Source organism: Carcharodon carcharias, chromosome 16, assembly GCF_017639515.1.
Source record: "Carcharodon carcharias isolate sCarCar2 chromosome 16, sCarCar2.pri, whole genome shotgun sequence".
Lineage (NCBI taxonomy): Eukaryota > Metazoa > Chordata > Chondrichthyes > Lamniformes > Lamnidae > Carcharodon > Carcharodon carcharias.
This window is the reverse complement of record NC_054482.1, coordinates 43658224-43674384: the sequence shown is the minus strand read 5'-3', so window position 1 is coordinate 43674384 and position 16161 is coordinate 43658224. Positions and strand designations below refer to the sequence as shown.

The following is a 16161-nucleotide window of genomic DNA, read 5'->3' as shown; positions in this document are numbered from 1 at the left end:
GGCACTTGTGTGGTGCAAATGTTACTTGCCACTTGTCAGCCCAAGCCTGGATATTGTCCAGGTCTTGCTGCGTTTGGACATGGGCTGCTTCAGAGTCTGAGGAGTTGTGAATTGTGCTGAACATTGTGCAATCATCAGCGAACAACCCCACTCCTGATCTTATGATGGATGGAAGGTGAAGCAGGTGAAGATGGTTGGGCCTCGATTACCAGGAGCACTGAGATACAACCCCAGGGGACTGGCAGTGGTGCCATGAATCACAAACTTCCCTCCCTCAAGACGGTATTCATCCTCCCACCACTGCCTCTCCAACAAGGCTCTTACTCTTGTCTCAGCTGATGATCTGCTCTATCACGTCTCGTCTGGCATGCTGTTGTGAAGAGGTGTTGAGTTGCATCTGAGCTCCCTTGCTCACCTCCCAGCAGCTGGTGGTAGAGCTGCATGATAGAAGCCTGACTATTCTACACCATGGTGCAGTGTGTCATCAGGGAGATTTGAGAGGAATGGGGAAAAAACAGCAAAAAATGAGTCATTCTTCAAGGCCCTGTTCTGCACTACACTTGATTTTATATATATTTTGTTTCCTTTTCCTAGATATTTGTGTTACATGCCTTGTTAATTTTGGTAGCATGCCTTGTAATTTTGATAGCATAGAGTAAATTATGCACTCCTATGCTACAATTGGGAGCAATGATCAAAAGTAGTGCAGTCAACCCTGCATACAATGAGCGACGTTTCCTGACTGGGAATGTGGAATTTTCACTTTTATGTATAACCTTAAAGAGAAAGGTTAGGGTTCTTTCGTACTGTTATTTCTAATTCTATAAAGTACATCAGTATCATTTAATTTTTAAAAGAATTGCAACTTGGTACAGTTTTTGTTTAGTTGCACCATTAGGATGAGCTGCCCAACAGAGGCTTGCTTCCTACCCTACTTGCAATGCTAGTGACACCTGTATTTTACTCCCTAGTTCTGTGCTTTTTTAAATGAGTAAGATTTGGTTTTTAGAAAGCACTCAGCTGTTTTTACATTTAAGTTTACATCCGCTCCAGACAGATATAAATAGAGTTTGGCTGCAGAGCACAAATTGGTTCCTTAGCTTTTCTTTCCTACTGGTGTTCGACATGTACGTTAAACATTATTTCTCAATTTCAATCTTCAATTTCATTTTATTCATACAGAAATTCATTTTGCATACATTGCTCATTCATTCAAAAATTATATATAAAGGAATAAATAGCAATAAAAAATCACCCTATCACAGAAGTTAAACTTCAATTAAAATATATTAAAACTATTACAATGCTTTACAATGCAGTGAGTCCCAGCATGACTGCATATCCTCATCCATTCATCAAACTCCTGTTAAAAGTTCTTATGGAGAAGGACACAAATGAGTTCAAGAACCATTTTGTCCTGCATCTGAGGGATTGTAGTCTTTTCCCTGAACGCATCCAACAGTAATACTGAGACAAGAAGTGATTCTCATTGTTCATGACACTCAGATTTCGTCAAGAGAGACCTGCTCATTAAATACCCCTCCTGCCTGCTTCACTAATCTCTGTACTCTTAAAGCGTCTACTAAGATCATGGTACCAAGAGAGAGATCCAAAAAGGATAGAACTCTCAACCATATACATGTAGGAGATCTTAATGATTGAGGAATCTACTCAAAAGGATTTTAATTTTCTAAGATGGTATAATTGTGTATGTCTCTTGGCTAGCACATCTATAAACAGTTCTCTCCAGTTCAACTTATCATCTACTTTGATGTGTATACTTGCAGCTTGTAACTACTTCAATGTCCACATCATGAATTTTCATGGGAACAGTTTCATTAACTATCATTTTCTTAAAGTTTATAACTAATTATAAACTTAGTTCTTTCATCTTGCGTTTGTTTAGTTTAAGAGAATTGCCCACTGCACCCTTTTACGGACTTCTCCATGAATTCCTGTAGTATATTTTGTTGTTCCTTATAAGATCCACAAGTACCATATAATCAGCATACTTCAGGATCGTTATGCCATCGTGCTCTGATCAATAATCATTCGTGTAGAAGATGAAAAGCAGAGGTGAAAGTACACAGCCCTGAGGAGATCCAGTATTTGTTAATATGGGCTCTGAGTAAATTCTAGAAACCCAACACCCATTGGGCCCTGTTGTAAAGGAAATCATTGATCCAAAGTAGGAGAGTGGGATTGATGTTAAGTTCTTCCAATTTCTCAATAAGCTTGTATGTTACATGATATTAAAAGCTAAAGAGAAATCAACAAAGGTAGCATGAGCATAGCTACCTAATCTATCTGTGTGTTGTTGAATCAAATGGACCAAGGTCAGAACAGCATCGCCCACTGCCTTATGAGGTTTATGGGCAAACTATAACTGATCAATGTGTGGAACAAGGGGATCTAAAAGATGCTGTGAAACAATGTGCTCAAAATACATGTGACTTTTGATGTAGGGGCAACTAGAAAGTAATCATTCAGCTTGTTAGCAATCAGAACGATGATAGCTGATTTCGAACAGCAAGGAACAGTATGTGTATCAAACAATTTCTGAAGACCAGAGAGAAGGGAACTGATCACATTCCTTAAGAATTTTTCCACTGGTCTGATATGGGCCTCATTCTTTCCATGGACTCAAACACTTGAATTGCTTCTTTTTGTGGATAAAAACACAAGATCATCATTTTCAACCAGCTAAAACAATCTCTTCAATTCATTCGCAACATCACCAGGATTGTGTGTGGACAAATAAGGGTCATTTCTCTTTTTCAATGTGCGTCCTGACATTTTACTCATACACTTCCACGTGCCTTGGGATTACTTGTCCTAAAACAATCATGCAAATTATCTCTGTATGCATCTTTCACATTCTGAATTTCCTTTCTCACCTTGATTTTTGGTTCATCAGGTTTGTCTTGGTCCCCTATACTAAGTGCAATTTGTCTTTCCTTTAGTAGTGCATTTAAATCCTTTGTAATTCAGGATTTCTTGTTTGGATAAATATTAATTATTTTAGTTTGGGCATGAAGCTGTTCGCATAAGATGATAGAATCATTTATGATATTTATGTTTTCATCTGCAATAAAAATGTCCCAATTTGTGTTCTCAAAACAAATTTGTAGATCTTGAATGGCCACATTATCCCAGGCTTCAACCACATACCTGCTAGTTTTTACTGTTTTCGGTTTTTGTTGATATTTAAAGAGATGCACAACGTTATGATCTGAATCTCCAAAGACTTGTAGGAATCAAGAATGAAGCAAAAACATTGATCCAGTGTCTTCTCTCCACGGTTGGTCTGTCAACACAGAGTGTAGTTACAGAGGGTGTCCCTCAAAGTCAGGTTACAGTGGTTAATATCACCAAAGATGATCTTCGGTGAATCTGGAGAAGGAGCGAACATTTCTTGCACTGTCTTACAAGCAACACCTGCCACTTGCTCTGCATTAGCATCCAGTGGAATCGATATCAAAATAATGAGTAATTGATTAAATTCACAAGGCGGATGGAAGGATCTAACAGCCACACAGCGTAATTCAATGTTAACGAAACAAATACGTTTCTTAACCTGAAAATTTCAGCACCAATGTTTATTCACACACATCCATATATTGTAGCAGTAGCAGATCTATCTTGGCATAATAGATCAAATCCATCAATATCAGTTGCATTGTCTGGAATGTCCGATGTTTACCAGGTTTTGGTGAGACAGAGCACTCTAGACTCCTTGAATTCTGACAAAAGTCTTATGCAGGTTTGAATTTTATTTGTTACTGATCTTACATTACTAAGAGTATTGACTGGAAGTGGTGGATGTTGCTCTCTCCTTTTCAGCATTTGTCTCATGTCACCTCGTTTCTCCCTCTGCCTGAATTGATGCCACCCTGGCCCCAAATTCAGGCTGTCCCCTGTTGATAAGCATTGCTCTTTCCTTGTCACATACTGTTTCACACTTTCTCATTTTCCTCTTCACCTGAACTGAAGCCATTTTGGCCCTGAATGTGGGTCATCTCTTGTCAGTACCCACTGGGTATGTTTAATGGTGTATCTTGTAAGGCCGCAGTTCCTGCAAGTTCAAGCAGAACCTTCCAGTTGTAAATCATGCAATGGGTAGGCAGTTTCGCTCATTCCCATTCTTGACAGCCTCACTTCCCTCTGGCTCCGCTCAGCCTCAGCCGCTGAACTCCCCTTGGCCGCCTGGTCCAGGCTTCATTCACCTCTGCTCCTACTTGGCTTTGCTCCATTCTTCCTCAGTGTTGTCCTGCTTCCCTCCGCCTTATTCTCTCTGGCCCCGTGTTGCCCCACTCCCACCCTTGTCCCTGGCCCTAGTGCTGACCTCTCCTTTGTGCTGTTGTTGCCTTGTTCTCCCCGACCCTGGTGTTATATTGTTTCCTCCGGCCCTGGTGTCACCCTGTTCTCCTCTGGTCTTCCTCCCTTTGGCCTTGCTTTTTACCAGCCCTGGCAGCTCCACTTAGCTGTCGCCTAGAAAAGCCCTGTCACCCCACAACCCAACTCAAAGAACGCAAACAGGAGAGAAAAAGAAACATACAACTCAAAGTTTAAAACAACTTAGAAAGAATTCATTAAAAAAGCCAAGAAGCTGAAAGCTTAAACAAAGATCAACCTATGACCCGTGTCACTTCAGTGCGGTGCCAACCCCTGTCTTCCTTCTGTCTTTATGGACTTATTCACACATCTTGATTTATTCTCCATTCTTTGCATTATGGGTCTTCAGCTAAATTTGTTGCTTTTGCTAAACCTTTTATGTTGTTTAAATAAAATGATCTCAGGTAGGGTGCTTGGATCACTAAAGGTGCTTGTATCATTTTACTAACTGAGCAGAATTCACAAATTCACCATGTGTTTAACGCCATTTGCTAAATACTTTGTTGTGGTTTCCAATTGCACAGATGCATCATTTGTTGGACCTTGTGAAAAAAGAGCAAGACATTTATAACATTGTATTTCATGAGCTTATTCGTCAAGTCAGCGTGGATTGTGCAGAGCGAGGAGAACTTCTTGCCAAAATCAGGTCTGTCATTGCTGTAGGAATTTGGTGATTAGAAGATTACTATATTCTACTCATTATCACTTCCTCTGAAATTTTGCTGTCTATTGCTTAATATATTATAAATAATGTAATAATGTTTCGCTTATTTTATGTGAGTTGCAGTATATGAGCAGAAATATGCACTTCAGTTTTTTTGTAACACCGGTACATTATTGGTAATCAAACAACCAATCATATTGCAGTTGTAATCATTCAGCTGCTATTTAATGTACAAAATGGATTTGATATTTTCTTTAATAATAAAACATGACATAGTGGAAAAACATAATTTAAGGCTCTTTCATCCCTGTAATGAAAGGATACACAACATCAGACTTAGTTTTACATTTATTGATAAGCAAATTTATTTAGCAAAAGATGAATGGTTGAATAATCAGATATAGTAAATGTATAAAACAAAAACAGAATTACCTGGAAAAACTCAGCAGGTCTGGCAGCATCGGTGGAGAAGAAAAGAGTTGACGTTTCGAGTCCTCATGACCCTTCGACAGAACTGTAGTTTGAGTCCAAGAAAGAGTTGAAATATAAGCTGGTTTAAGGTGTGTGTGTGGGGGGCGGAGAGATAGAGAGAGAGGTGGAGGGGGGGATGTGGTTGTAGGGACAAACAAGCAGTGATAGAAGCAGATCATCAAAAGATGTCAACGACAAAAGTACAATAGAACACATAGGTGTTAAAATTAAAGTTGGTGATATTATCTAAACGAATGTGCTAATTAAGAATGGATGGTAGGGCACTCAAGGTATAGCTCTAGTGGGTTTTTTTTTATATAATGGAAATAGGTGGGAAAAGGAAAATCTATATAATTTATTGGGAAAAAAAAAAGGTAGGGGGAAACAGAAAGGGGGTGGGGATGGGGGAGAGAGCTCACGACCTAAAGTTGTTGAATTCAATATTCAGTCCGGAAGGCTGTAAAGCCCCTAGTAAGTGTATATATTTCTAAAACAATCCTCCTACTAACCTCTTGAAACCCAAGCAATAAAATGTCACTATCTAATTAAAGCTGATGGAATTAAAGAAGCAGTGACAGCATGGACATGAAATGAACTATGGGACAGAAAACAGAGTAATGGTGAATGATTGATTGTTTTTCAGACTGGATGGAAGAATATAGTGGTTTTCACCAGGGGTTAGTATTAGGACCACTGCTCTTTTTGATATGTACCAATGACTTGGACTTGGGTATGTCAGCTGTTCCTCAGTTGGTAGTGCACTGACGACTAATTCAGAAGGTTGTAGGTTTAAACCCCAATGTAGAGGCTTGAACATAATATTTAGGCCAGCATTACAGTACTGAGGCAAAAACAGAATTACCTGGAAAAACTCAGCAGGTCTGGCAGCATCGGCGGAGAAGAAAAGAGTTGACGTTTCCAGTCCTCATGACCCTTCGACAGAACTTCAAGTTCTTTCGAAGGGTCATGAGGACTCGAAACATCAACTCTTTTCTTCTCCGCCGATGCTGCCAGACCTGCTGAGTTTTTCCAGGTAATTCTGTTTTTGTTTTGGATTTCCAGCATCCGCAGTTTTTTTGTTTTTATTACAGTACTGAGGGGTTGCTGCACTGTCAGAGGTGCTGACTTTCAGGTGAGATGTAAGTTTTCAAGACCCTGTCAGCTCCTTCAGGTAAAAGATTCCATGTCACTATTTGAGGAATGGCAGATATTGTCTCCTATGTCCTGGCCAACATTTATATTTTGATCAACATCGCTAAAAATAAGTTCGTTGGAAGGCCATCGAGCTGAAACGTTAACTCTGTTTCTCTCTCCACAAATACTAGCACACCTGAGTATTCCCAGCATTTTCTGCTTTAATTTATGCTAAAATCAGGTTATCTGTCATTATCACATCGCTTTTTGTGGAGTTTGCTGTGCACAAATTTCTTTGTTTCCTACATTAGAACAGTGACTACTCTTGAAAAGTTCTTCATTTGTTGAAAAATACTTTGGAAGTCCTGAGGTCATAAAAAGTGCAATTTTTTCTTTTTTACTAGCAGCACAGTAGTAAATAACTGAGGCAGTAGCGGTAATTTTAATCCTGGACAAAACCAGCCTGGTGAGTTACTAGCTAAATCCTACAGTAATTCTGCAGTCTTCCATTTTAAGTTGCTTTTCTGAGCAGGTGGCAAGGACACCCACCATTCTCACAATTTATCTGTTTGCCAGCGACTGTTCTTCTGACCACCTGAAATTTCACTCTGATCTACTGACCAGCCACTGCTTCCTGCCCAAAGCAGGCAAGAATTAAGCAATGACATGCAGGGGAGACGGAGAATTGAAATTGAATGGGCCTCATGAAGTTGAGGGGTGTTTATCGCTCGCCTCTCCTAGCGTTCTATGTCCAGGTTAAAATAGGGGCTAATGAACATAATGGGCAGAATTTTAACTGCCAAGAGGATATGGATTTAGTTGCAGACAGAGGGTTAAATCCTCAAAATGACATGATCCCACCCACTTCTGGATTTCACCAGGATACTATCTGAGGTGAGTGGGAAACCTCCATGAAGCTGCCGAGTCAGTCAATTAAATATTCGATTCACTCCACGTGATATCAAAAAATGGCTGAAGGTACTGGATACTGCAAAGGTTATGGGCTCTGACTATGTTCTGGCAATAGTACATAAGACTTGTGCTCCAGAACTTGCCGCATCTCTAGCCAAGCTGTACCAGTACAGCTACAACACTGGCATCTACTCGGCAATGTGGAAAATTGCCCAGGTATGTCTTGTACACTAAAAACAGGACAAATGCAACCTGGCCAATTATTGCCCCATCAGTCCACTCTTGATCATCAGTAAAGTAATGGAAAGGGTCATCAACAGTGCTGCAGGTGGCACTTGCTTAGCAATAAGCTGTTCACTGGCGCTTAGTTTGGGTTCTGCCAGGGTTAATCAGCTTCTGACCTCAAGCATGGACAAAAGAGCTGAACTCCAGCGATGAGTTGAGAGTGACTGCCCTTGACATCAAGGCAGCATTTGACAAGAGTGTGGCATCAAGGAGCCCTAGCAAAACTGGAGTCAATGGGAATCAGGGAGAAAACTCTCCACTGGTTGGAGTCATACTTAGCACAAAGGAAGATGATTGTGGTTGTTGGAGGTCAGTCACCTCAGCTCCAGGACATCGCTGCAGGAGTTCCTCAGGGTAGTGTCCTAGGTCCAAACATCTTCGGCTGCTTCAATGAGCTTCCTTCCATCATCAGGTTAGAAGTGGGGAATGTTCGCTGGGGAATGTTCGCTGATGATTGCACAATGTTCAGCATCATTCGTGACTCCTTAGACACTGAAGCAGTCCATGTCCAAATGCAGCAACTCCTGGACAATATCCAGGCTTAGGATGACAAGTGGCAAGTAACATTCTCTCACCACACAATTGCCAGACAGTGACCATCTCCAACAAGAGGAAATCTAACCATCACCTCTTGACATTCAATGGCATTACTATCGCTGAATACATATAAAATGCACAGTAACTTGAAGCAGGAGTAAGCCATCCAGCCCTTCGAGCCTGCACTGCCATTCAATATGATCATGGATGATCCTCTATCTCAATGCCACTTTCCCACTTTCTCTCCATACCCCTTGATACCTCTAATATCTAAAAAATTATCAATTTCTTTCTTGAATATACTCAGTGACCCAGCCTCCACAGCCACCTATGGTAGAGAATTCCACAGGTAGGCCACCCTCTGAGTGAAGAAATCATTCCTCATCTCAGTCCTGAATGGCTGGCCCCGTATCCTGAGAATGTGGCTCCTGGTTCTAGACTCCCCAACCAGGGGAAACATCCTCCCTGCATCCAGTTTGTCTGGCCCTGTTGGAATTTTATACGTTTCAATCAGATCCCCTCTCATTCTTCTAAACTCCAGTGAATACAGGCCCAGTCGAACCAACCTCTCCTCATATGACAGTCCTGCCATCTCCGGTATCAGCCTAGTGAACCTTCGCTGTACTCTCTCTATGGCAACGATATTCTTTCTTAGGTAGGGAGACCAAAACTGCACTCAGTTTTCCAGATGTGGTCTCACCAAGGCCCTGTATAACTGCAGTAAGTCACCCCTATTTCTGAACTCAAATCCTCTTGTAATGAAGGCCAACATACTATTTGCCTTCCTGCTCAGGTTCCCATTCACTCTTGTGAAAAATCCTCTTGTCCTTTACCTGGTCTGGCCAATGTGTAATTTCAGATGCACAGCAATGTAGTTGACTCTTAACTGGCCTTTGAAATGGCCTAGTGAAACACTCGGTTAACTGGAGTTAGGGATATGCAATAAATGCTGGCCTTTCCAGTGATGCCAGCATCCCATGAATGAATTAAAGAATTGCAGCAAGATCTGTGTGTGTCATTGCAGTCAGTAGTGTGTATAAGTACTAAATCAAATAAGGTAATAGTAATTGTTTGGAACCATATGGTTATGGCACTGATGCAGTGCTTTCAGTAGGGAGAGCAGGTAGCTTGAGGGGCCAAATGGCCTACTCCTACTCCTAATTCATATGTTCGAATGTTCTTAATTGAGGTAAATGTAATAAGTTCAGAGGTCAAACAGACAACCCTTTTGGTTTTTAGATATATCAGCTACTTTGTTGATTTCTTGGGCTAACTATTTGTCTGCCCCATTTTTTGGACACGAGGTTGTGATTCATGACCTAACCATGCAGATTCTGTTGGAGGTGGGCACAAGCAAACTTGCTACTCATACCTCATTGCAATGGTTATAGTGTGGGGCTGAATGGGCTCTGCACTACCGACGTTCTTGTCATGCTGCCTCTGTGCTCAACAGAAGCTGAATACCTTATGCTTCGAGCATATGGTCAGCAGGCTTGCTCTTAAAAGCAGGTTGTCCCTCTTAAAGGGAAACTACACAATTACGTTGCTGCAGTCTTAAACATGGAAAATAGAACACCAGGGCAGAAAGAGGGTTCCAGGATGATAGAAGCTGTACTGGAGGCATTAGTCGTGAGGGTGGGAAGGAGGAGAGGCGCCATGGTTTTGCAGGGAGTCAGGACGCCCTCAAGGACCACCCTCAGTTGGCCAGGGAGATCAACTCCTAAAGAAGACCTGCCCGGAGTGCACATAAAGTTGAATGACTACAGATGGGTAATGAAGGTCCGTGAATGCATTTTCACAAGACATCTGTCCACCACAACGTCAACCTTTAACACTGCTCAATGCACCATATACCCATTTCTCACCCATCAGCATTCCCTGGCACTCAGGACTTAAACTTAATATCCAAATACTCTACCTCATCATCACATACCTATCAATGATGCCAGCTTCATACTCACCTTCTGCTGCCTCCACATTCCTCCAGCTATTCCACTATGGCAGGTGCATCATCTAAACACAGCACTACAAAATCACTGGCATTGAAACCTCATTCAGCAGAACAAGGTGCCACACAATAGAAGACCCAGAATGCCTGCATCTCCTGACACTTATCGAAGAGATGGCTCTTAGCGTCATGCAGTCAGGTGCAAAGCAGCCCTTGGCATCTAGCCTTGCTGAGAACATTGTGCATGACGTGTTCCTGCCTAATGCCTCTTCTCCGCTCCCACACACCCTCATCTTGCTGCCTGGCATAACCAAGAAGTTGCTGATGGTGTCACCATGGACTTCTTGTTTCCCACACCCTGTCACCGACCCCCACCATACCTCTCCCCCTGACCCCCCTTTCCTCATACCAACCTTCCCATTCTGACTCTGTTTTCAGACACTATTATCTGCTCAATCACAGGTGCCCAAGGAGGAAGAGAAAGAGAGCAACAATAGCACTAATGAAGAGGCCCTTTCACTTGATCTGACCTAACAACCACCAGCTCCTATATTAGCACTGCATGGAGCCTTGGCGGCAAATACAGAGGTGGGATCAGAATGTGGTTGAGTCATCTGGGCACGAATGGATTGTAGCCAGGAACGGGGTAATGGATGGTTTGTTTACCAGCTTACTGGAGGGCAAGGTTGCAGATAAGTTCTGCGGAGGACTCAGATGAAGACTTTGATCAGGTGACATACAGGAGAATGTTCATGGGCATGTTGTCTTGCCTGCCAGACAACCTCTTGTCTTTTTCAAAGAGCATGGTGAACCGTGGTTCCAACTTAACAGACACACAGCTCTCACTGCAGCCTCTGTTCTGCTCCTAATCCAGAAGAATAGCTGCTGCTGCCCCAATATCTGTTGCAGCCTATATGGGTACAGGTCACCTAACCCTCTGCACTCCCCATGAGGGTGCAGCAACAATCCTGCCAAATCCAGGAATTCATGACAACATCTCCAAAAATAATCTGGAGTATTTCCAGATGCTTTGCATTGGAAGTTATAAAAAAAATGACCTTACCTAAATTTGGGTACTCGGCCTATTAAATATTGCTAGTGCAGCTCAGCATTTGTTGTTTTCAAAGTAACATGCAAGTTTGTGGCCTGGCCCAAATTAGGTATCCCAATGTCAATCAGCTAGTTGGGCTGTGTAATAGAGCACAGCATGCATTCACAGCCTTCTGTTGCACAATGAGGTCACCTCACTGCATGGGAAATGGCTGGAGGTGCTAGGCCAGAAATGAAATTTGCTCCTGTTAATTTTGGAAAGATGGGCAAAGCAACACTCTGCCAGATGTCAAGGATGATAGTCTTTGAATTGCTTCATGTGTCAGCCCTGGAAAGTTTAAGAAGGAGGTATAAGGTGAACTTGTGGCTGCTGGCTGGTACAGGACAGAACAGTTAAAGAAAGTGCTTACATTTATGTAGCACTTTCATATCCTGAATGCTTTGCAGACAATTAATTACTTTCACAATGTAGTCACTGTTATGTGGACAAATGTGACAGCCAATTTGTGAACTCCACTGTTGATGATGCATATAGTTCGATAGGTCTCATGAAGAGGTTCTGAGTCTTGGGTAGATTAACAGAAAGTGCTTATTCACTATTAGTAACTATATTCATATGTGCAGTATAAGGTCTAAGCGAGGAGCTACTCTATACTTGCTTCTATGCGTGGCTGTGTCCAGTACAAGACTGACTTCTGGACTCGGGTCATGTGTTCCTTTACATTACAGTGTGTGTGGTACTGTACTTAATCCCACATTAACCCCTTCTATGCCAGAACCTTATACTACTCCTCCACCAAATCTTTATCCAACACATTTATAATGTAATCCAGTTTACCAAGCATATTTACATGACTTCCAATACCCATCTCCCCCCACTCCCAAGTCCCTGAGTTTACATGTTCAGGTAGTCTTGAGATCTTATAATTCTTCCAGACGTTGACCGGGATTTTCCAGCCCCGTATTGGGCGGGACCAGCCGCGGGCGAGGCGGCGCCCCAGCCAGAAGCCCATTGACTTGTGGCAGGATTGGAAGATCCTGGCAGTGGGCGGGTGCAGAAAATTCCACCCCTTGTCTTTACAACCAGTGGAGGAGTGGTAGGCTCTGTTGCAGTAGGTAAACTTTGATGAATAAAAGGTTATTTTGGATGTGGTTGTTCTGAAGTTTGGTTGTCTGTTCTTAATTCTGTTTTTCCATTCTTTGGAGTTGAATAACTCTGTCAATTCCCCATCCAGTGTTATGGATGTTCATTCATTTATCCCATTCCTTGTGGGAAGAATGAATTCTCAGCTCGACTGTAGTGTATATTTTGTTTTTCTTTCTATGTGCGGTTCTCCATGTTGCATGTTGGAATTTACATTTCAAAAATGGAACCTCCACTCCCACTTATCTCATAATTTTACCCGAATATTGGATGACTGTCTTACTTTCCAGTTGTTTTTCAAGCTTATGAATCTTTTCATTCAGTTCATCGACTACTCTGGTGAGTTCAGTTGTCTTTGTTTCAGAATTATCTGCAGAACTCTTATATAAATTTAGTGGCATTCAGTTCTTCTCGGAATCTTTCTTTCATGGTCATGGACTGTTACTTAGATTCTTTCAATTCATCCGTAGATCTTCAATCTTAGAATTTTCCTTATCTGCTTTCAAAGTCTAGATTTACTGGCCCTAATGTGCATCTCATCTCCTCTTTCATGTTTTTCAGATTGTATTGGAATTCAAGAATTTCATCAGTTTTAGCTGATAATTCTGTATTCCAACTATTCCGATTCATCAGCAATTCCTTCTGAACTTTTAACCTTTGTTTCTTTCAAAGCAGCTTGGTTCATTAGTTTATCATGCATTTTCAAAGTTACACAGTCAGCTTGAATCTTACGTTTCAAATCTTCCAATTAAGCTTTGATAGGAACATTTCCCAATCTTATTTCTATCTTTTCCTTTTCTGCCTGCTGCAGAATTTTGTCCTTCTCATTCACTTTGGTTTCACAATTAACCAGATCTGCCCCTGGTGAAGTCTTAGTCTGTTCCAGTTTTGTGGTGGGGCTTCGCGTGTCTTCATTAATCCACCTACAGTGTGGAATGGTCCACAGCTTTCCCCTCAACCACGGTCACCTGGCTCAGCACTGCCACCTGCTGTTGCATTTGGGAAATGTATCAATATGTTCAAAAAGATTCATTTTTTAAGAGTTCTGGAAGGTTCTCTGCCTCTCTGGCACCCTTGTTTGGTTTGACTCTGCACACTCCACAACTTGAAGGTTAAAGTATTTGTGAAAGGCTTTTAATATTTCATTAAAGCTGGTTGAGGACCTTCAGATTATTTTGTCAGAAAATTCACTGAACAAGTATGAAAACGTATTAGTCTGGACTGCTTCTGATTTCCTACTTAGACTTGATGTATTCCGATGATTTAAAAATTTTCTTCTCCATGGGGGCCAATTATGTGACTGGATAGGGCCTCGGATGGGTCAAAACATGTCTGGAGATTTTTGATCCATGGTCATTAAATTTTAAATGTATGTACAGCTTTAAGGACTATTCAGATATCCAAGACGGTGCCACCGTACACTTCTTCACAATGAAGATTCTGGCACTTTCTGGTTTTGCTGGGCTCTCACAGTAACGGCGTTCGCGATCTCTGTTTAAAACTTTTCAGCAATGACTCCCTGGACCAATTTTTGAGTCGTGCCCACTGTACCTAATTATTTTTGGGTCATAAAACCATTGATTCCTGGCTTTCGATAGGTTTTTAACTGTCGAATCTGTTTTATTTACTTACTTTTCATTTTCGATCAGAGTGAGCTCACTGCCAGAATGTTCAGGTGCTGATCCAGGCTGTTCCTGTTGCCTTTTAAAATAGTGATTCTGACTGCTGCTGACTTAAAAACTTTTAAAAACTAATTCTGGCCAAAAGTTTTTAGCTCACCACTGCTAGGTCTTCTGACTCTGCACTCTGTGTATTGAAGCTGGACTTCAATGGGATTCATTGGCGTCTTCTGCTACAGTGTGGAGTTTTAGTTCTGCCTTCAGCTTCCAATCCTGCTTCGCAGCTTTTGTCTGGTGATCTCCCATTGTGCCTTCACTTATGCTTTTTGTCAGGTCAGAATGTTCTTTTTTTAAATCTTCCAGGTTTTAAATTTCTTCAGCTTCTGTGAGGTTCTGGGTTGTTCTGATAGCTGCCACCATGTTGTAAGATGTGTGTAGTTCAATAAGTTTCATGAAGAGAACCTGAGTTTCAGGTAGTTTAACAGTAAGCGTTTATTAACTACCAGTAACTGTATACATATGTAGAGTATAAGGTCCAAGCTAGGAGCTGTCTCCATGCTTGCTTCTACACAAGGTTCTGTCCATGTCATGAAGAGATATTGATGTGTACAATGTTATTGGAAATTATGTTTTAATTGGACTTGTAGTTGGGTCTGTGACTGTGTGGGGCTTAATTAAATTAAAGCCAGCTAGTCTGGGTGCTTTGATGTATAGTAGTTCCAAATGTTAATTAGATAACTGAAAGGCTAGAAGGTAAAAGAGTACATTTGCATATGTTGAATAAACCATTCAAAAGAAGGGAGTAAAGTCTTGCACCTAGCTAGGGGACACCAAGCAATGTGTTTATATTACGAATAAAATTGGTGCTGTGAAATGGGTTTTATTTTTAGAAGAAGTGGATTTCAAAGACCTAGTGACACAATGAGAACTTACATTCAAAGGTAAGGCTAGGTGTAAACAAAAAGGAGTTTTGGATGTGCATGTCAGAGGCATCTGAAATTTAACCAGCCTGTAAGCCAACAACTGTCTGCAAAGGAACCAAATTGCAAGGGACTTCATTTTGAAATCGTAAAGTTAAATGCTTTGCCTGGCGTCTATTTAAAGCCTTTGGTTTATTGTTGCCTTGGTGTAGATTTACTTGGGAGTGATTAATTTGTTGATTTATTTAAAAGTTATTATGGTAGTAACTTGTAGACATTTGTATGTGTTTAATTTCTTGTTAAATTAATAAATGTTTAATTTAGTTCATATGAAAAAAACTTCGAGGCTTGGTGGTTTCATTTTTGAATTCAGAGCTGCATCTCAAACATACCAATTAAAATTATAGGTTATGACAGTTGTTCAAGTTTCCCTCTGGGATTTAAACAACTTAGCCTTTACCAATTGCTGTGTCATAACAGTCCAGTATAAGACTGACATCTAGACTTGGGTCATGTGTTCCTTTACATCAGTGTGGGCGGTACTGTACTCAGTCCCATGTTAACCTTTTCTATGCCAGACCCTATATTACACCCACAGTCCCCAAAATAACGGTGAGATACTGATCAGCTAACGTTTTTAGTGGTGTTGATTGAAGTTGGCCAGGATACTGGAAGATTTCCTCTGCTCTTCTTTGAATATCACCATAGAATCACTTACATGCATCTGAGAGGGGTGACTTAAACTTAACTTCGGTTCTGAAGGATGACACTTCTGACAATGTAGCACACCTTCAGTATTGTATTGAAGAATATTTCTAATCCAACAATGAAAGAACCAGTACTTGATTTAGTTTGAGGAAATGAAGTGGGGCCAATAACTGATGAAGAAAAATTGGGAAATCATCAGCGCCAGCTTGTATTTGGAGAGTATGCTTATAGTAGTAACACAACCCAAGACATGTCACAGGACCTTATCAAACAAAATCTGAGCCAACCCACCTTAAGGAGATATTAGGGGAGGTGCCAAAAAGAGACATCGAGACATCAGAGACATAGGTTCTAAGGAGCACCTAAAAGGAGGA

General features: G+C 41.2%; 1 protein-coding gene across 3 annotated transcripts in view; it reads left to right on the top strand.

The window, feature by feature from the left end:
* Window positions 1–16161, top strand: part of axdnd1 (axonemal dynein light chain domain containing 1) — a 227355-nt gene that overhangs the window by 51810 nt on the left and 159384 nt on the right. For all 3 annotated transcript variants that reach the window (XM_041207768.1, XM_041207767.1, XM_041207769.1), the window contains one exon: window positions 4920–5041. In XM_041207768.1, coding sequence (XP_041063702.1) covers window positions 4920–5041 — 122 coding nt within the window. The remainder of the gene's footprint in view (window positions 1–4919; window positions 5042–16161) is intronic.